We start from the raw sequence: 22,399 nt of genomic DNA, 5'->3' as shown, positions 1-22,399 counted from the left end.
AATATTTTTGTATGTGGACTACATTTTATGTGTTGGGCACATGTAGGGATTAAACCTGGAACCTCATGCATGCCAGGCAAGTGCTCTACCTTTAGCCTCACCCCATGCCTCATGCTCTGCATTTTAGAGTAGATGTGCCTTTCTCTAAAATTTCCCCCTCAGGATTATCCATTTTTTAATATAGGCTTTAGTTTTTAGAGCAGTTTTGAATGACTGGAAAATACAGAGTTCCCATACATTTATGCAGCCTCCCCCACTGTCAACATTCCACACTACATGATTCAGTTGTTTCATCATTATCCTCCAAAGTCCATAGTTTACATTAAGGGTTATTCCTGGTATTATTCTGTGGGTTTTGACAAATATACAATGACATGTATTCAACATTGTAGTATCACACAAAATAATTTCACTGCCTTAAATATCTCCTATGCTCCACCTATTCATCTTCCCCTCCCACTAACTCCCAACAATCACTGATATCTACTGGAACCTCTAAAAGTGTTACTATCTCCATAGTTTTGCCTTTTCCAAAAGTTCCATATAGTTGGACTTAAGTATGTAGCCTTTTCATATGGCTTCTTTCACGTAGTAATATGCATTTATGTTTCCTCCATGTCTTTACATGGTTTTGTAGCTCACTTAATTTCAGTACTCAATAATATTACATTGCTTATATGTACCACAGCTTATCGTTCATCCACTTAGGAACATCTTGATTGCTTCCAAATTTTGTCAGTTATGAGTAAATATACTGTAAAAATTAAAGCACAAGTTTTTGTGTCAGCATAAAGTTTTCAACCCCTTTTGGTAAATGCCAATTAGCATGATTACTGATCATATGATGATAATATGCTTAGTTTTATAAGAAACTGTCAAACTGCATTGCATTTCCATCTGCAATGAATGAGAGTTCTTATTGCTTCACATCTTCACCAGCATTTGGTGTTGTCAGTTTTTTTGGGGGTTTTAGCCATTCTTATAGGTATATAATATCTTCTTACTATTTAATTTACAATTCCCTAATTATATATGGTTTTGAATATCCCTTCATTTGCTTATTTGCCATCTTTATATTTTCTTTGATGAGAAATATATTCAGATCTTTTGCACATTTTTAAATAGGTTGTTCATTTTCTTAGAGTTTCAAGAGTACTTTCAGCTGGAGATGGTGGTACAAACCTGTAGTCTCAGTGTCTAGAAGAGCTAAAGCAGTAATAGCTAAAGCTTAAGGCCAGCCTCAGCAATGTAGGGAGACCTTAAGCAACTTAATAAAACCCTATCTCAAAATAAAAAATAAAATGCCCTTGGTACCAAAATAAATAAATAAATAAATAGTTCTTAGCATATTTTGAATACTAGTCCTTTATCAGTTATACGTTTTGCAAACATTTTCTCCCATTCTTTAGGTCTTTTCATTATCTTGACAGGATATTTTCCAGAGCTGATGTTTTTAATTTTAATGAAGCCAAGCTTATCATTTCTTTCATGGACCATGCCTTTGGTATTGTATTTAAAATGTCATTGCCATGTCCAAGGTCATCTAGTTCTTCTTGTTATTGTATTTCAGCTTTCTGTCACTATAACAAAATACCTGAAATAGTTAACTTAAAAAAGATATGTTTTATTTTGGCTCACAGTTTTAGAGGTTCCAGTAGATATCAAATGGACCCATTGCTTTTAGGCCTTTCATGGAATACCTTTTTGAGTGGATGTGCTTATCTCTAGCTTTTTTTCTCTAGCATCATGCACTTTAAAAAATTGTTTGGGTGTATAGAAAAGTGAGTAGAAGGTACATATAGCTCTCATATATTTTCTGAAGCTACCACACATAGCCTAGCCTCTTCTACTCAAGATCTTACAACACACAGTTTATTTGTTAAAATTGGTGAACCCACATTGACACATCATTAACACTCAAAGGGGCAATGACAGGGCATGTGTTATGGAGTAAACTACTTGCCTTATGGCCATAAAGCAAAAGAAATTAAAAAATGAAGTGGTCAAGGTCCCACAATCTCTTTTGAGGGCATGTCCAGTGATGTAAAGATCTCCCGCAAGGCCACACCTCCTAAAGGTTCCACAGTCTCCCCAAAGCACCACCCTTCAATACATGGGCCTTTGGGGAACATTCAAGATCCAAAATCTATCAGTTATCTACAGGGAATTTTATAGTTTTGCATTTTACATTAAAGCTCAGAACCCATTTGGGATTAATTTTTGTGAAGGGTGTTGGATCCATGTTTATATTCATATTTTTTGCATGTAAATGCCCAGTTATTCTGGTACTATTTCTTGAAAAGACTCTTTTTTCTATATTGTATTTCCTTTACTCCTTTGTCAAATGTTTGCTATCTTTATGTGGGTCTATTTCTGGACTCTATTCTGTTCCATTTGTCTATTCTTTTATTAGTACCAAACTATTTTGATGCCTTTAGCTTGCATTATAGTAAGTCTTGAAGTTGGGTAATACCAGTTTTCCATCTTTTTTCATCTTCAACATTGAGGTGGTTGTTTTCGATCTTTTTCCTCTCTATTTAACCTTAAAATCATTTAGTTGATATTCACAAAATAACTTGCTGCCACTTTGTTTGGGATTGTTATCAAGTCCATAAATCAAGTTAGGAACAGTTAACATCATCACAATGTTGTTTTCCTAATCATGAACATATGATGTTTTCCTTGATGATAATGACAATGATGATGATGATTTTGATTTTGTGGCAGTGGGGATCAAATCCAGTACTTTTTGCATGCCAAGCAATTCTCTACTACATCCCCAGACTCTATTATTTCTTCAGAGTGTTGTAGTTTTCCTTTAGATCTTGTACATAGTTCACAAGAAGTCTTCTAGTTTATAATTATTAAATGTGATATTAGCCTTAGATTTTTTTGGGGGGGGTACTGGGATTGAACTCAGGGTCATTTGACCACTGAGCCACATCCCCAGCCCTATTTTGTATTTTATTTAGAGACAGAGTCTGACTGAGTTGCTTAGCGCCTCACCATTGCTAAGGCTGACTTTGAACTTGCAATCCTCCTGCCTCAGCCTCCCAAGCCTCAGGGATTACAATCTTGCACCATTGCATGCAGCTAGCCTTAGATATTTTTAAAATACATTCTTGATCAAGTTGAGTAAGAACCTCTCTTAGTTTGCTAAGATTTTTATACTGAATGGGTGTTAGATTTTTGTCAGTTGCTTTCCCCCATCTATTGATATGATCATGTGATTGTTTTTCTTTGTGTTGGATTGTAGTCATTTAATTTCAAATGTTAAACTACCTTCCATCCTTGGGATAAGTCTTACTTGATCATGATGTCTAATTTTTTTACATTGTTGAATTTGATTTAATAATATTTTGTTTCATTAAGTATTTTTGTATCTATGTTCATAAGCGATATTGGTCTGTAGGCTTCTATTCTTGCAGGGCCTGTATCTGTTTTTAATATTAGTGAAGAACTTCCCTCAGTTAATGAAGTAAGAAGTGTTTTCTCTATTCTGTCTCCTGAGTTTGTATACATAATTGGTAGAATTTCTTTCTCAAATGTTTTTTTTTGTAAAATTACCAGTGAAACCATCTGAGCTTTGTGCTTTTAATTTGTAGGTTATTATATTTATTCAGTTTCTTTAATATATGTGGACCTATTCAAATTTGCTTATTTTTCTTGTCAGAGTTTGGCAGAGCACATATTTCTCATATGTTATCAAATTTGTGGATATAGGGTCTGTGTTGATAACATTTCTTTATTATCCTTTTAATGTTTATGTTATCTGAAGTGATGTAGTTGTCTTACATTTTTTTGATTTTTTTTTTTTTGCCTTTTTATTTTTGATTTTAAGTTTTGGTAGTTTCTATTAGTATATTCTCAAGTTCAGAAGTTCTTTCCTCAGCTTTGTCCAGTTTGCTCATTAGCCCAGAAGCTCATTAGCTCAGAAGCATTCTTCCATTTCTTTTGATCCTCCAGTATTTCTTTTTTATTTTTTCTTAGAATTATCATCTCTTTTGCTTACCCATCAGTTCTTCCTTATTGTCTGCTTTTAAAATATTAATATTCATTTCTGGTGGAGTTGCAAATTGGTACAGCCACTCTGGAAAGCAGTATGGAGATTCCTCAGAAAGCTAGGATTGGACCCACCATCTGACCCAGCTATCCCACTCCTCGGTTTATACCCAAAGGACTTAAAATCAGCATACTACAGTGATGCAGCCACATCAATGTTCATAGCAGCTCAATTCACAATAGCTAGATTGTGGAACCCACCTATATGCCCTTCAACTGACGAATGGATAAAGAAACTGTGGTATATATACACAATGGAATATTACTCAGCCATAAGGAATAGTAAGATTATGGCATTTGTTGGTAAATGGATGAAGTTGGAAAATATCATGCTAAGTGAAATAGATCAAGCTCAAAAAACCAAAGGCCGAATGTTTTCTCTGATAAGTGCATGACAATATATAACAATGGGGGGTGGTGGGAGGAAGAGAAGAATGAAGGAACTTTGGATAGTGTAGAGGAAAAAGGGGTGGGGAGGGGATGGGAATGGAAAAACAGTAGAATGAAACAGAATTATCCTATATATATGTATGATTACATGAATGGCGTGAATATACATTGTGTACAATAGAAATGAAAAGTTGTACCCCATTTGTGTACAATGAATCAAAATGTATCCGTAAAAATAAAAAATATTTTAATAAAAAACAAAATATTATTATTAATCATAATTGATTTAAATTCACAATCTGATGATCCCACTATTCCTACCAAATCTGGATCCAGTTCTGATCCTTCTCTATCTTTTCAAATTGTTTATTTTTCATTTTAGTATGCCTTATAATTTTTATTGAAAGGTGAGCATGAAGTCCTGATAATTAGGAACCACAAGCATAAGCCTTTAGTAGTACAATGCTAAGACATGAGGGCAGGGGAAACATTCTACAGTCCCATGATTAGGTCTCATTTCTGGACTATGAACTTTGTTTCTTTTTTCTAAATTTTCACTTCTCTCAGGTTAAGTTAGGCTGTGAAAAAAAAAAATGATGTTTAATTGTTTCATCTGAGGATAGGACTTTTTGAGAACAGTGCTCTGGCACATCATTTCCTCCTCATCCTGCTAAAATCCTGGGAGAATTTTCTCCATGCTTCATAGTGAGAACGTGATGTATCTCCTGGAGTTTTTGTCATTCAGGTTTGTCCATACTGAGCCTCCAGCAATATGTCAATTAAAGTTCAAGTTTTCCTATCCCTGTACAGTTTCCATGGAGATTTCAAGTAAGTAATGATTCTCTGTGTTGTGTATTTTTCCAAATTTTGGAGGTCGAGTGTGCCTCATGACCTTACTTCTCTGAGGGATCTAAGAATTGTTAATTTTTCGGTGTGTAGAGCGTTTAACTTGATGGGGGATGTAGTAGCAACTTCTAAGTTCCTCACATGACACACCAGAAGCTGGACTGTCTACTCTAAGCTGTCACATTTAAAGAAGCACAAACTGATAGTTTTTCAGAAGCTATGAATGAACACGCTTTAAAAAAATATGGGGGAAGGGGAAGGGGGAGGGAGGGAGAAGCCATTAAATTATGTTACCATTTGTATTTTTCTCTAATATGGCTGTAATTTTTTTAAAAAGAATTTTACCATCAGTTTTGGGACCCGGGGCATTAACTACCTCTACTCATTTAGAACATTTTCATTTACCAACTGCTGCTCTACTTTTGTACTTCAAAGATACGACTCGGATACAGCTCAGGAGGGGAGTAAAAGCACTTTTCATTATCCAAATCTACGTTCCATGTTAACTGTTTTTTACTCTTTATTGTGAGGGTTCCTACATACAGAGATTTCTGAAGAAAGGAAATTAAACCTTTCTCATTAGGGAAAATTCAGCTCTTAGAAAGTGGTTAATATTGCTGAAGTTGAACATGAACCTCCTGTTTTTAGTAGAGAAATCACTAATGATAATAATGGTTAGAGGGGGGCTGGGGAGATAGCTCAGTTGGTAGAGTGCTTGCCTTGTAAGCACAAGGCCCTGGGTTCGATCCCCAGCACCAAAAAAAAAAAAAAAAATAATGGTTAGAGTATTATATGAGAATTTCCCTTTGACATTTGAAAATCACTGTGATTGATGTTCCATTGTCCTGTTATTGGAAGATGGTTCTTTAAAAAAAATTGTTATAAATAGACATAATAACTTTATTTTATTTATTTATTTATGTGGTGCTGAGGATTGAACCCAGTACCTCACATTTGCTAGCAGGTATTCTACCACTGAGTCACAACTCCAGCCCAGTTCTACAATTTTTGAGCATAAAAAGTTCCTTGAACAACATTCTGGATATTTCTCTTCTCAATTCATCTCTGTATTGGAAAATTTACCTAAGAATAACTATATTTTGAGAAGAAAGATAGCAAATATCTATTATGTTTTCATTAACTCTGCTATCAGAGTTGATTGAATCTCATTTTATTTTTTGAGTTTTTGTTCAGTTTTAATTATGTCAAGATTGATATTTCATCATTTTATTCTTACTAGAGATCTTCAAACAATAGAAAAAACACTTTTTTAAAAAAGCCACAACAATATTTATTCTATCTTTTAATTACAGTAAAATCCATTGGTTTCTTTGTTTGTTTGTTTCGGTACTGGGGATTGAACCCAAGGATGCTTTAGTACTGAGCTAAATCCACAGTCTTTTTTATTTTTTATTTTGAGAAAGGGTCTCGGTAAGTTTCTGAGGCTGCCTTAAACTTGGCGATTCTCTTGCCTCAACCTTACAAGTCACTAGGATTATAGACATGTACCACTTCACCTGGCTCCACTGATCCCTTCTGTAAATCTAAAATATATTGTGGGATTTTGCTTATCTAATTTCCCTTTATCTTAAAATATTTTTCTATTTTATTGTCACTCATTATTCCTTTCCAGTTATGTTAAAAAGACTGAGATAATTAAATAAAAGATAGTAGAATAACCTAAAAAAGATGATACAACAATGAAATATACTACTTTTCCTACTATTCAAAGGTTAAAAACCACCCCCATACACACATCTACATATCCATAATATCTTACTTAAAATGGAAGTAAACAGTTGTTGGTTGTATATTATTTTTCAGACATTGTTTTAGGAGCTTTTTTATATGAATTATATTATTTAAATCTCCCAATATACCAATAAGGTAATAGTTATACCACTAGTTTATCAGTAAACTGAAGGTCTGAGAATATATGTGCTCTTTTATATCTTGCACTGTCTAGTATAATAGCTTATACTAAGTAAATGCTTAAACAGTCTAGTATAATAGGTTATATTAAGTAAATGCTTAGTTTATGTTAATAAACTTCATTAACTTGTTCAGGTAAAATGTGTATTTCAGATTAATGTAAGATTTTTGGATAAAATGCATGTCTACTTATTATAAATTATATCAAGCACCCATTGCATATAAAATTTTGTCCCTGCCTTTGAGGAATATTCTAGTCTTGCAGAATGCTTAGATATATGCAAAAGTAACAGTAATATGAGGAAGCAATTTTCATGGCCTAAGAGGACCATGAATTTGCAAAAGAGGTGGAGATTTTTCCTAGTTGGAGGAATCATCTGTAATGGTAGAGGGTCTTGTACTTTCATCAGTGGGGAGAACAGGTATTTCAGGAAGAAAGATCATCTCAAGCATGAAGTTAGGTATATAGAAGGATAGTTTATATGTGAAGTTGTAACTATGAACATGATAAACAGCTTCCGGGATTTTTATGTTTGATGCCAATAATTTTTACCAAAATGTAATATCCTGGAATAATTTGCCCATGATCTATTTGATTACTAATTAATCTGATTTTAGGAATGAGTAGGATACCAAAAAAAAAAAAAAAAAAAGGATTGGTAGTCCTAATTCTTTTTGACTTTTGTCTGAGGCACTGTTGGAACTTGTTTGGTCCCAAATGAAGGCAGCAGACATATTGGAATGATTTGGGGTTTGTAATCAGAATGGGTCAGGTCCAGCTGCATGACCTTAGGCAGACTATTGAATGTAGGTTAACATCAAACTGATCAAGTGAAACTCAGAGGAATTCGTAAAGTGAGGATGACTTCATACCTTATAAAGTTATCATGTGGATTCAATAAGGTACTATTTGTATAAAGTTTTCACCCCATTTCCAGCTTGTAGTAGACCTACAAGTGGAGATAACCAGGATTTAATTCTAGATTCTTTATACCCCTATAGTACACAGGCAGACACTTAACTTAGAAATCAGCTGTACTTGATACTAACATGAAGAAGTCCAATTAGCCAATAAAATTTAAGGGAGGAGGTTTTTCAAATAAGTATGTGAATTGCTGGTATTACTACTTGTGAGTTACTTAGTTCCTGGGGGCTGAGTTTATTAGCATTTTAATTTAAAGGACAGCTGAAAACAAAGTTTTGTTATTATAGTATTAGAAAGTAGAAAATTCTATGCAACACTGTGATTATCAGAACAGTAGCATAGGTAGTTTTTGAAGCAGCCACATTTTATTATCTTACAGATAAATCCAAAGCAGATGCCAAAGTTGAGGTGGTGGCCAAGAAAAGGGTAAGGTCATGTTTTATTATTATAAAATAAATAAGCTTCAAATTCTGTTTAACTAACACTACTTTTTAAATAATATTATATTATTTAAAAACTGATATATAATCTATTTTTTCTTGTAAATGTTTATTAAGTATATATTTGTTTTCTTAGGGTGATGCTGTTAAATTAATGTTTGTCATTGCTGCTATTAAATTAATATTTGTGATTGCTTATGTTTGTGTTAAATAATTAGAAATTAGAGGCTTATAAGTGAACAAGCAAACAATAACTTTTGTTTACATTATATTTCATATACATACTCCATATACTCAAATATTTTTTCTTGCATATCAAGTTATTATAAGGTATGCAAGCAATCTCATAGGAAATTAAAAGTTCACAGCTTAATATGGACTTTACTTTAAACTTAAATGGAGAGGAACATTAGGCATTTGAACAAATTTTCTGAACATAAAAACTTTTTAATGAAAACTTATAAAATTAATAGAATTTTTGAAGAATTTAAAAAAATTAACTTGTTATTCTAAATATTAGAAAAATGTTTAAATCCACTTTCAAAAATATGATTGAGGAGATCCAAGATGGCAAACTACAGGGTGACTGCATCTCCCGTCACTCCAGAACTCAGGATTCAAGAAGGGGAGGTATTGAGAGACTCGGACCAACATAGAGCCGCGGGGTGAGTCTCTCCCACTGGGTGAAGCTCCGTGTGGGTGACAGGCCCAGACAGGGGGCAGCTTCTTGGACCAGGACAGGGCAATGAGAGTCTTCCCCAAACAGCCCTGCTCTCTCCAGTGGCAGGTGTGATCCACAACCAGCTTCTAGGAGCAGGCCCACCCAGTGGGAGCTTTGCACAGAGCCAACCCCAAGCCCCAGACCCAGCGGCGGGCCCCGGCCCACAGGCAGCCTCTGGGACCAGGGCAGGGCAGCCAGAGACTTCTCCAAGCAGCCCTGCTCCCTCCAGAGGCAGGCTCCTTCCATGGCCAGCTTCTTGGAGCAGACAGCCCAGTGAGAGCCTTTCTGCACAGAGCCAGCTCCAAGCCCTGAACCCAGTAGTGGACTAGGGACAACTTTCTTCAGAAGCACTGCATTATCAAGTTCCTCCAAGACTTCAGGCTACTGAAGGCGGGGAGGTGATATACTAGAAATCTACAGGGACATTATAAGCCAATGGAGGAAATCTGCAATATCTCAGAGTCCCACTGATATCTGACCAATATGAGAAAACAAGGGAAGAAAATGTCCCAAACAAACCTAGATACTATATCAATAAAACCCAATGACAGCACAGCAGAAGAAATGTCAGAAAGGGAGTTCAGAATGTATATAATTACAACAATCAGGGAAGCAAATGAGGACATGAAAGAGCAAATGCAGTCACTGAAGGAAGAGATGAAAGAGCAAATGCAGGCATTAAATGATCGCACCAATCAACAGTTAAAAGAGCAAATATGGGAAGCAAAAGATCATTTCAATAAAGAGTTAGAGATACTGAAAAAAAAATCAAACAGAAATCCTTGAAATGAAGGAAACAATAAACCAAATTAAAAACTCCACAGAAAGCATAACCAATAGGATAGAACACCTGGAAGACAGAACTTCAGATATTGAAGACAAAATATTTAATCTTGAAAGCAAAGTTGAACAAACAGAGAAGATGGTAAGAAATCATGAACAGAATCTCCAAGAACTATGGGATATCATGAAAAGGCCAAATTTGAGAATTATTGGGATTGAGGAAGGCTTAGAGAAACAAACCAAAGGAATGAACAATCTATTCAATGAAATAATATCAGAAAATTTCCCAAATCTGAAGAATGAAATGGAAAATCAAGTCCAAGAGGCTTATAGGACTCCAAATACACAAAATTACAACAGACCCACACCAAGGCACATTATAATGAAAATACCTAACATACAAAATAAAGACAGAATTTTAAAGGCTGTGAGAGAAAAGAACCAAATTACATTCAGGGGGAAACCAATACGGATATCAGCAGATTTTTCAATCCAGACCCTAAAAGCTAGAAGGGCCTGGAACATTTTTCAAGCTCTGAAAGAAAATGGATGCCAACCAAGAATCTTATACCCAGCAAAACTTACCTTCAAATTTGACGATGAAATAAAATCTTTCCATGATAAACAAAAGCTAAAAGAATTTACAAAAAGAAAGCCAGCATTACAGAACATTCTCAGCAAAATATTTCATGAGGAAGAGATAAAAAACAAAGAAGCATATCAGCAAAGGGAGGAATTACCCTAAAGGAACTGTAAAATAAAGGAGGAACCAAGATGTGTCAAAAAATAAATAAATAAATAAATAAAATTTTAAATATGAACCAAATGACCGGGAATGCAAATCATATCTCAATAATAACCCTGAATGTTAATGGCCTGAATTCATCAATCAAAAGACATAGACTGGCAGATTGGATTAAAAAGAAAGATCCAACAATATGTTGCCTGCAAGAGACTCACCTCATAGAAAGATACCCATAGACTAAAGGTGAAAGGATGGGGAAAAACATACCATGCACCTGGACTCAGCATAAAAGCTGGAGTATCCATCCTCATTTCAGATAATGTGGACTTCAAGCCAATGTTAGAAGGGATAAAAAAGGACATTTCATACTGCTTAAGGGAAGCATAAATCAGCAAGATATAACAATCATAAACATCTATGCCCCAAACAGTGGCTCATCCATGTATGTTAAACAAATCCTTCTCAATTTTAGAAACCAAATAGACCATAACACAATAATACTAGGTGATTTTAACACACCTCTCTCACCACTGGACAGATCTTCCAAACAAAAATTGAACAAAGAAACCATAGATCTCAATAACAAAATCAATAATTTAGACTTAACAGACATTTATAGAATATACCATCCAACCAAGAGCGAATACACTTTCTTCTCAGCAGCACATGGATCCTTCTCTAAAATAGACCATATATTATGCCACAAAGCTAATATCAGCAAATACAAGAAGATGGAGACACTACCTTGTATTCTATCAGATCATAATGGATTGAAGTTAGAAATAAATGAAAGAGTAAAAAACAGAAACTACTCCAACACCTGGAGATTAAACAATATGCTATTATATGATGAATGGATAACAGAAGATATTAGGAAGGAAATGAAAAAATTCTTAGAGGTAAACGAGAACAAAGAAACATCATATAAAAATCTCTGGGACACTATGAAAGCAGTACTTAGAGGAAGATTTATTTCATGGAGCGCATTTAATAAAAGAAGTAAAACTCAACAAATAAACGACCTAACACTACAGCTCAAAGCCCTAGAAAAGAAGAACAGACCAACACCAAAAGTAGTAGAAGACAGGAAATAGTTAAACCGAGAGCTGAAATCAATGAAATTGTAACAAAAGAAACAATACAAAAAATTGACAAAATAAATAGTTGGTTCTTCGAAAAAATAAACAAAATAGATAAACCTTTAGCCACACTAACAAAGAGAAGACAAGAGAAAACCCAAATCACTAAAATTCGGAATGAACAAGGAAATATCACAACAGACATGACTGAAATACAAAACATAATTAGAAGCTATTTTGAAAATCTATACTCCAACAAAATAGAAAATTTCGAAGACATCAACAGGTTTCTAGAGACATATGAATTGCCTAAACCGAACGAGGAGGACATACACAATTTAAATAGACCAATTTCAAGTAATGAAATAGAAGAAGTCATCAATAGCCTACCAACAAAGAAAAGTCCAGGACAAGATGGGTTCTCAGCCGAGTTCTACAAAACCTTTAAAGAAGAGCTCATTCCAATACTTCTCAAAGTATTCCATAAAGTAGAAGAGGAGGGAACCCCCCCAAACTCATTCTATGAAGCCAATATTACCCTGATACCTAAACCAGACAGAGACACATCGAGGAAAGAAAATTTCAGACCAATATCCTTAATGAACATCAACGCAAAAATTCTCAACAAAATTTTAGCAAATCGCATACAAAAACATATTAAAAGATAGTGCACCATGATCAAGTGGGTTTCATCCCAGGGATGCAAGGTTGGTTCAACATCAGGAAATCAATAAATGTCATTCACCATATCAATAGACTTAAAGTCAAGAATCACATGATTATTTCGATAGATGCAGAAAAAGCATTTGATAAAATACAGCACCCCTTCATGCTCAAAACACTAGAAAAAATAGGGATAGTGGGAACATTCCTTAACATTGTAAAGGCCATCTACGCTAAGCCCATGGCTAATATCATTCTAAATGGTGAAAAACTGAAAGCATTCCCTCTAAAAACTGGAACAAGGCAGGGATGCCCTCTTTTACCACTTCTATTCAATATCGTCCTTGAAACTCTAGCCAGAGCAATTAGACAGACCAAAGAAATTAAAGGGATACGAATAGGAAAAGAAGAACTCAAACTATCCCTATTTGCTGATGATATGATTGTATACTTAGAGGAACCAGGAAATTCCACCAGAAAACTTTTAGATCTCATAAGTGAATTCAGTAAAGTAGCGGGATATAAGATCAATGCACATAAATCTAAGGCATTTTTATACATAAGCGATGAATCTTCAGAAAGAGAAATCAGGAAAACTACCCCATTCACAATAGCTTCGAAGAAAATAAAATACTTGGGAATCAATCTCACAAAAGAGGTGAAAGACCTCTACAATGAGAACTACAGAACACTAAAGAAAGAAATTCAAGAAAACCTTAGAAGATGGAAAGATCTCCCATGTTCTTGGATAGGATGAATTAATATTGTCAAAATGGCCATACTACCAAAAGTGCTATACAGATTCAATGCAATTCCAATTAAAATCCCAATGATGTACCTTACAGAAATAGAGCAAGCAATTATGAAATTCATCTGGAAGAATAAGAAACCCAGAATAGCTAAAGCAATCCTTAGCAGAAAGAGCGGAACAGGGGGTATCACAATACCAGATCTTCAACTCTACTACAAAGCAATAGAAACAAAAACAGCATGGTATTGGTACCAAAATAGACAGGTAGATCAATGGTACAGAATAGAGGACATGGACACAAACCCAAATAAATACAATTTTCTCATACTTGACAAAGGGGCCAAAAATATGCAATGGAGAAAAGATAGCCTCTTCAACAAATGGTGCTGGGAAAACTGGGAATCCATATGCAACAGAATGAAATTAAACCCCTATCTCACCCTGCACAAAACTCAACTCAAAATTGATCAAGGACCTTGGAATCAGACAGAGACCCTTCATCTTAAAGAGGAAAAGGTAGATCCAAATCTTCAACATGTCGGCCCAGGATCAGACTTCCTTAACAGGACTCCCATAGCACAAGAAATAAAAGCAAGAATCAACAACTGGGATAGATTCAAACTAAAAAGTTTTCTCTCAGCAAAGGAAACTATCAGTAATGTGAAGAGAGAGCCTACAGAATGGAAGAAAATCTTTGCCACTCATACCTCAGATAGAGCACTAATTTCCAGAATCTATAAAGAACTCAAAAAACTCTACACCAAGAATACAGATAACCCAATCAACAAATGGACTAAGGAAATGAATAGACACTTCACAGAAGAAGATGTACAAGCAATCAACAGATATATGAAACAATGTTCAACATCTCTAGTAATAAGAGAAATGCAAATCAAAACTACCCTAAGATTCCATCTCACCCCAGTTAGAATAGCGATTATCAAGAACACAAGCAATAATAGGTTGGCGAGGATGTGGGGAAAAAGGTACAGTCATGTATTACTGGTGGGGTTGCAAATTAGTGCAGCCACTCTGGAAAGCAGTATGGATATTCCTCAGAAAGCTTGGAATGAAACCACCATTTGACCCACCCAGCTATCCCACTCCTTGGCCTATACCCAAAGGACTTAAAATCAGCATACTATAGAGATACAGCCACATCAGTGTTCATTGCTGCTCAGTTCACAATAGCCAGATTGTGGAACCAATCTAGATGTCCTTCAATTGATGAATGGATAAAGAAACTGTGGCATATATAAAATGGAATATTACTCAGCCATAAAGAATGATAAAATTATGGCATTTGCAGGCAAATGGATGAAATTGGAGAATATCATGCTAAGTGAGATAAACCAATCTCAAAAAACCAAAGGACGAATGTTGTCTCTGATAAGCGTATGATGACACATAATGGGGGGTGGGAGGGTTGGGGAGGAAGGGAAAAAATAATGAATCAAACAATATTACCCTATGTAAATTTATGATTACATAAATGGTATGCCTTTACTCCATGTACAAACAGAGAAACAACTTGTATCCCATTTTTTTACAATAAAAAAAAAGAAAAATATATGATTGAGATAGGTAAACCTTTGCATTCTCCTCAAGTGACAATGCTCTTACAGGATACCACTGAAAAAGAAAAGGAGTTGATGCCTTAAACTAATTCTCTGAACATATATTAGAATCACTAGAAAATGTATTGTGCTGAACACTATGTTGAGTGGTGGGTTGAAGCATGATAGACCCAGGGAAGGTCAAATGTAACTTGAAGGAACAAAAAAGATTGTTAGGTGTGAATCTAGAGATGACTGGGAAATGGAATGAGTATCATTTTAATAGTATGATATGTATATTTATTAGTCCCTTTTAAATCAGATTTTACTTTTTTCTGGATTTTTGGTTTGTAAAAGGAATCAGGACTTTTCACTGGCTAACTAATGTTGATACTTCTTTACATGAAGGAATTCATTTTCACAGAAGACACACTTATCCTTTATGAAAAGAAAGGGAATAGAACTCGTATGTATATCTGGAGATTTGGCAGAGGTAGTGAGATAGTGCAACAGTGTTACCATGGATAGAATTGTTTATTGCAGTCTCTGCTTAAGGATATTTAGAATAAAAAATATTGTGATTGTAACAACTAACATTTTTTATACTTTTTTTTTTTTTTAACCATTCCTTCTCAATAAGGACACTACTGTTCCTAGGAAAGTGCCAAAGTGTGGTCTGCAGTTACATACAGAAAGTGAGATTAAACATATAGGGTTTTGTATGGTAATTTGACAGATTAATTTTGTCTATTGACTCTGATAATAAATTGGAGGTTATAGTTTATATATCTTCGTTTTTATTTACTTTGCTGCCAGAAACTCATTTTCTTTTTATAAAATAAACTTTTTCATTTTATAAAAGTATAGATCTCACATAGACAAGGGTAAAAAACTGGTTCTTTACACAGAGAGATACTACCTATGAGACATTTTAGGAATTTGTGGCAATGCTTTGGGTTATTGTAATTTTGGGAAATATAAGGAATTTATTGGGCAAAGGCTAAGGACACCAGATAAACTAAAATACAACAGAAGAGAACTGTGTAACAACTATCCAACATTTGAAATTACTTTTGAATGTTCTGCTGGATTCAACAAACTACAAAATAATATAGAGATTTAATAAAATAATACTGAAACATGATATGTTAAGCCAAAATCCAACGAATTTTTTAGAAGTCTTGTTATGGAGAAGGATACTGACATGGAACAAACACATTGTTCTTGAACTTATGAATAATTTACTTGATTTCTATTTAACATATTGTAATATTTTTGACTATATTGTAGCTTCTAAAGGTAGAAGTGCAGTTACTGAGAAACCATGGAAAGCATTTACAAATGCAAGTGGACTTTTAATTGTTTGAAAAATAAATGTTACTAAGTCGACAAAATGAATAAAATACATTGATCTCATTGAATCTAAAAAGATAAATACTTGGAATATATACACAATGGAATATTATTCAACCATAAAGTAGAATAATTTTATGGCATTTGCAGAGAAATGGATAGAATTGGAGAATATCATGCTAACTGAAATAAACCAATCCCAAAAAACCAAAGGCCAAATTTTTTCCCTGATAAGTTGTTGATGATATATAATGGGAAAGTGGGAGTGGAGTGAGAGAAGAATGGAGAAACTTTAGATTATGTGGAGGGAAATGAGAGCGAGGGGTTGTATGAAAAATGGTGGAATGAGACAGACTTCATTACCCTAAATACATGTATGATTACACCAATGGTATGAATCTATATCGTGCACAACTGTAGAAATGAAATGATGTACCCCATTTGTATACAGTGAATCAAAATGCAGTCTATAAAAAATAAAAATTAAAAAAATAAATAAAAAAGATAAATATTTGGAAATATTTTATAATATTGCTAGGCTTTATAACTCTTCTAACTACTCATAATGATAAGAAATATATGATATAAAAATTACTAAGATAATTTTTGGATAGCCTGTTGTTTTTCAGTCTTACTTTCATATTGTCCTCAAAGATCTACCTTAAAATTCTTTATTACATCTTACTGTTCCAATTTATCATTAAGATATTCTTCCCTTCCCTTTGAAAGTTGTGGTCAAGTTATTTCAGGTACTGGAGATAATGTATGCCCTTGTATGTTTGGAATTTTCAAAAAAGATTTATGTTCTGTGGTATTTTGTTAGTAGGTCATCCCATGTCATAGCACAGAAGATTATTTTCCCCGTGAGGAATTCTGTTATCAGTTCATTTGGGAGATTTTTACATTTCCTATTTTCTTTGGTTGGATAATCTGCAGCTTATTTTGGAAACTGTCCCTCTTTCATTAATGCCACCATCTTTTCTCCTGAATTATATACAAATATTTAATCTGCTGTTACTTAATAGTGGGTTCTATTTTATATCTATTACTACTTCTATTAGTACATTTTCCTGTAGTTCTTATACATAATGACTTTCTTATACATAATGACTTAATTTTATTTCACATATATCCAGACTTATTTATGATAGGGATAACTAGCATTTCTTTTATTGCTTATGTCTTCATTTATAGTTGTTCTAAAGCATATGCATATGGAAATATATTTCATTATAAATACTTTTTTACTTTTATATTATAATTTTTGAAATAGTTTGTATTGTCATATATATTAAGTAGGGTACAGACTATAATTCTTTAATAAGGAAACTCCAACTTGCAGTGAGTCATACAAGATAGAAGTTTATTTCTTTGTCATATATCTGACCAAAGATAGGCTGTGAGTCCACATTGGGAGGAGGCCTTGCCCTATGAAACCATCCAGACTGGCAAGTTTCCTAGGGTGTGGTTTTATATGGTCGAAGGTTGAATATACTGTCACATTCATGTTTACACTCTTAATCATGGAAAAAAGTAAACTGGAAGAGAAGTACAAACAATTAGCTGAGGAAGAAAACATGAACTTGATGTTTCACATGTCACTTTACTCACTTCCTGTTGGCCAAAATTCAGTAATGTATGGCCACACCCAATGGCAAGGGGAAAATGGAGAATACAGCTCCCAGTATGGCCAGCTTACAGGGAGGTTATGTTGCTAACAGGAAGAAGGAAAGCTTAGATACTGGGTAACACTTAGAGAGCTATGAGTTTCATTTCAAGATAAGGAATGGAATATTTCAGAGTATTTGTTATTAAAAAGGGACCTTATAGGGTTAAAAAAAATACTATCATATACTGTTTCATGTACCCTCACAATACTAATGGGAAATAGATTTTATCAATTATTCTTAGAAACTGCCATGAGAGTATTTAAGGTGACTAATAGAGAAGTGTCAGAGCCAGAATAAGACCTAGTTCTGATGATTCAGTAACACAGCATGTTTTAACTGCTCTTCAGATTTCTAAATCACTATAATACCCTTCATTTGGAGTTTATTAAACTTACAAGTGGACCCAGTCCTAATTAAAAATTATTCTTAATCTGTATAGATTATAAAACATTCCAAACATGTCTTTCAATTCAGACCCCTGGAGGAAGGAAGAGCAGACATTATTATCATCTTCCTAGGAAGAGGTCATTTACAGTGAAAGAAATTAAGGAATTTGCCTATAACTATACATTGTTCTTTAGATACTTTTATTTAACTGTATTTGTTTGCCTTGGTTCTGTAGCACATAACTATCTTAAACTAATAGTTATAGACCTGGTTTTAGCCTTCTGCATAATACACAACAGCAGATATACCATAGTTTTTAGTCAACAAGTCCTATGTTGATGAACCATGGTGTTTTCAAACTATTGTTATGGTATGTTTCCGCCACAACCAATGTTTAATATGTATGCATGCATGCACATGCATGTGTGTATTTTAAAATACTGGTGCTATTATTTCTGCAGAATAATTCCCAAAGAGGGTTGGCTAGATCAAACCCAGTCACCGTGTCATTCTGCCTTCTTTGACATATGAGAGGACCTTGAGGATTATGTTATGCAATGTGTTGGCCTGTGTTAAGTTTTAGTAGCATTTACAACAACTTACTTGAACCAAAACATAAGAGTGTTGCCATCAAGATACAATTACTAAGTGCCCACTAAGAAGGGTGCTTCTACAGCTAGCACCAAGCCTCTTACTGTTCCCCTAGCCCTCCTCTTTTAAGTCTTCACCCATGTGTGATGAGGTCAATAATGTAGGTGCAACCTGCCTGACCACTTCTACCCCAATGGCAGTAGTCTGAAAGAAAAGAATCTGAGTGAGTCAGACTAATTCCTCTGAGTTTCACTTGATTAAAGAAGAAGGGGTAGGCCTAGGTCACCTCCATGTCCCTCCCCACTCTATTTCATAAACTAAAAAGTAAGTACTTTAAGAGTGTCAAGGGTCCTATGCAGACCAAGGTTAATATCCACAATAAATATATGAGATAACTGGGCCTAGAAATAAAGAATAAACCATTAGTGTTGCAACAAGACAGGTAGGGTAGGTGATGGTACTGTCTAAAATAAATGTTGGAAGATGTTTGAATACACACACACATTACATATATATGTATGTATAGTCACTTTGTATAGTTTTAAAAGCTAATATACAAAGCAATGATAAGAGCATATAGTTTCTGTATTATAATAGTTGCTTAGTTAATAAATGCTAGTACTTCCTCTATAATTTCTACTCAGGACGAATTAGGAAGTAAGGTTCTAAGAAAATTAAAAATCCTCAGATTTATAATAGTATCATAGTTCTATTAGGATTGGATAGGAGTGTTTTTTAAAGTAGATCCCATATATTAATCATGATATTTTTTCTAATATAATAACATTATAGAATGCTAGAATTTTAGAATCATTCAAAAACCACAATGTTATCTTCCCGTATTTTATTGGTACATTATAGTTTTGTATAATGGTGAGGTTTATTGTTATGCATTTATATAGTCACATAGTATAGCAGTATAATTTGGCCAATATCATTCCCTAGTATGTTCCCTTTTCCTTCCCTCCTCTATCTCCCTGGTCTCTTTCCTATTCTCATCTCCATTCAGTTTTCATGAGATACCACCACCACCTTTCTTTCCCTTTTTCCTCTCTAGCTTCCACATATGAGATTGAAAGTATATGACCCCTGACCTTATGTATTTGGCTTATTTTTCTTAACATAATGTTCTCAAGTTCCATCTATTATGTAAGTGACATAATTTTTCTAAAAGTCACCATCTTAATTAAACCAATTTTAACTTAATGTATTTATGTACAGTCATTTCTATATGCATGTTTGTTTTCATAATTGTTGATTAAAATATTTTTAATGTGTTTATATTTTATATCACAAACTTTTTCATATTGTTTTGTGTTTTTTAGTACTGTGTTAGTCAGATTTTTGCCACTGGAACAAAATACCTGAGAAAACAACTATGAGGAGGAAAAGTTTATTTGGGGCTCATGGTTTCAGAGGTTTCAGTTCATGGTCACTGACTCCATTGCTTTGGGCCTGAGGTGGAGCTGAATATGATGGTGGAGAGCATGGTAGAGCTATTGGCTCATGGCAGCCAGAATGCAGATAGAATGGGATGGGGAGAAATAGGGAGAATGGGTATGGGACAAGATATAGTCCCCAGTGACACTCCCCCAAGGACTTATTCCCTTCATCTAGGCTTCACCTCTTATATATTCCAATACCTTCCATTATTTGTCCATTCAAATTATTAATTCATCAATGGGATTAATTCACAGATGGTTACAGCCTTCATGATTTAATCATTTCTTAAAAGCTCCACCTCTGAGCACTGCTTTATTAGGTACCAAGCCTTTATTTAATACATGAGCTTTTGGGGGGACATTCTAGATCAAAATCAGAAAAATTACTTTAAGATTAGCTCTTTTTTTTCAATTAGAAAAGGAGCATTGTGTGAAAAAAGATACAGATATGTTTTCTCCCAGCTGTAATTTCAGTCCTAGAAGAGAAACATTGCTAACAATATATACGCACATACATATGCATTTATAAACATATGTATCTTATGTACAAATGCCTATTAGTAAAGAAAATATATATTGTTAACAGTATACAGTAAAATTTATAAACAGTTCATAACTTTAAGTTGTGTGCCAGTCTAGAATGAAGTATTGTCCTATCCCCCCGAAAAATGTGAATTATTTCTTTGTTTAGCATATCTACACTATGTGTCCTACCCCCATTAGTCACTTGGTAGCTATTTGGGTTATCAAACAGATGTTTTTTAAACATTTTTTTAGATGTTGATAGACCTTTATTTTTTATTCATTCATTTATATGTGGTTCTCAGAATTGAACCCAGTGCCTCACACATGCTAGGCAAGTGCTCTACCACTGAGCCACAACCCCAGTCCAGATAGAGTTTTGAGATATTGCAATGCCTATGTTCAAGTAACCCTCATTGTACTTAATGGTCTCAAAGCACAAGATTAGTGATGCTGGCAAACATGCCAAAGAGAAGCTGAAAATGTTTCTTTTAAGCAAAAAGAGGAAAATTCTTAACTTTTCAATTGCGTGTGTGATACTAGGATTGAACCCAGGGGTGTTCTACCACTGCCCTATTTCCCCAACCCTTTTTATTTTTGTTTTGAGACAGGGTCTAAGTTGCCCAGGCGGGGCTCAAACTTGTAGTCCTCTGCCTTGTCTCCTGAGTAACTGGGATTACTTACATGGGCCACAGAACCTGGCTTCTCATTTTTCTTTACTGTGCAGTTTGTTATCCTTCATTACTCCAATTGTTTAAAAATTATGTTGGTTATTCTTACCTGTTGACTTTTTCCACATGAATCTTAGAATTATTTGATCATGTCCTAAGAAGAATCTATTGAGAGATGATTTATATTGTAGATCTATGTGCTAATTTAGGGAGAAAATCCATTTTTATAATAGCCAAATGCATTCATGTAGAAATATAACTTGTCTCCATATTCATTTTTCTTCAGTCTTTTTCAGTGAAAAGTTTTACATATTTCTAATTAGCTCTATAGCAGGTGATGGGAAAAAATCTTTTTCTTTTTTCTGGTTTACCTATATAACTTGTGTGAGTGTGTGCATCTTTTTTTCCTAACAGTTAATAATGACTTTGAATTATGCTATTTGAAAGAAAAAATTAATGACCATTCTCTTAATTTATACATTTATGTATAAAGAATTTAAACTATTATGCTGGGTGCGTAATGGTATAAAAATAGAAAAGGGTTTGGGGTGTAGCTCAGTGGTAGAGTGCCCCTGGGTTAAGTCTTCAATATTGCAAAAAAAAAAAAAAAAGAAAGAAAGAGAAAGAATTTAGACTATAACGTTTTCTGATGAAAAATTATTTTCCCAAAGTTATTACAAAAATTCTCCATAGCAAGCAGAAAATTTTAATTAGTCTAGTTATTAGGATAAGTTACTTACATTTTATGACTAGATATTTGGATGTTTGTGTTAATTGCTAATAAACTCACTATTAACATGGAATTCATGTACTACAATTTACTCAATTTACTTAGCTTTATATGCATCTTTCCCCAAAGATAAATATTAT

The 22,399-nt window shown here is 34.1% G+C and overlaps 1 protein-coding gene across 4 annotated transcripts in view; it reads left to right on the top strand.

Moving 5' to 3' along the window:
- Zcwpw2 (zinc finger CW-type and PWWP domain containing 2) overlaps positions 1-22,399 on the top strand; it is a 105,982-nt gene that overhangs the window by 61,767 nt on the left and 21,816 nt on the right. For 3 of the 4 annotated variants that reach the window (XM_047530643.1, XM_047530640.1, XM_047530641.1), the window contains one exon: positions 8,535-8,581. The exons of the other annotated variant lie outside the window; for it this stretch is intronic. In XM_047530643.1, coding sequence (XP_047386599.1) covers positions 8,535-8,581 — 47 coding nt within the window. The remainder of the gene's footprint in view (positions 1-8,534; positions 8,582-22,399) is intronic. 4 annotated transcript variants of the gene reach the window in all.

Source organism: Sciurus carolinensis, chromosome 17 (genome assembly GCF_902686445.1).
Source record: "Sciurus carolinensis chromosome 17, mSciCar1.2, whole genome shotgun sequence".
NCBI lineage: Eukaryota > Metazoa > Chordata > Mammalia > Rodentia > Sciuridae > Sciurus > Sciurus carolinensis.
This window is presented reverse-complemented; position numbering and strand designations above follow the sequence as displayed.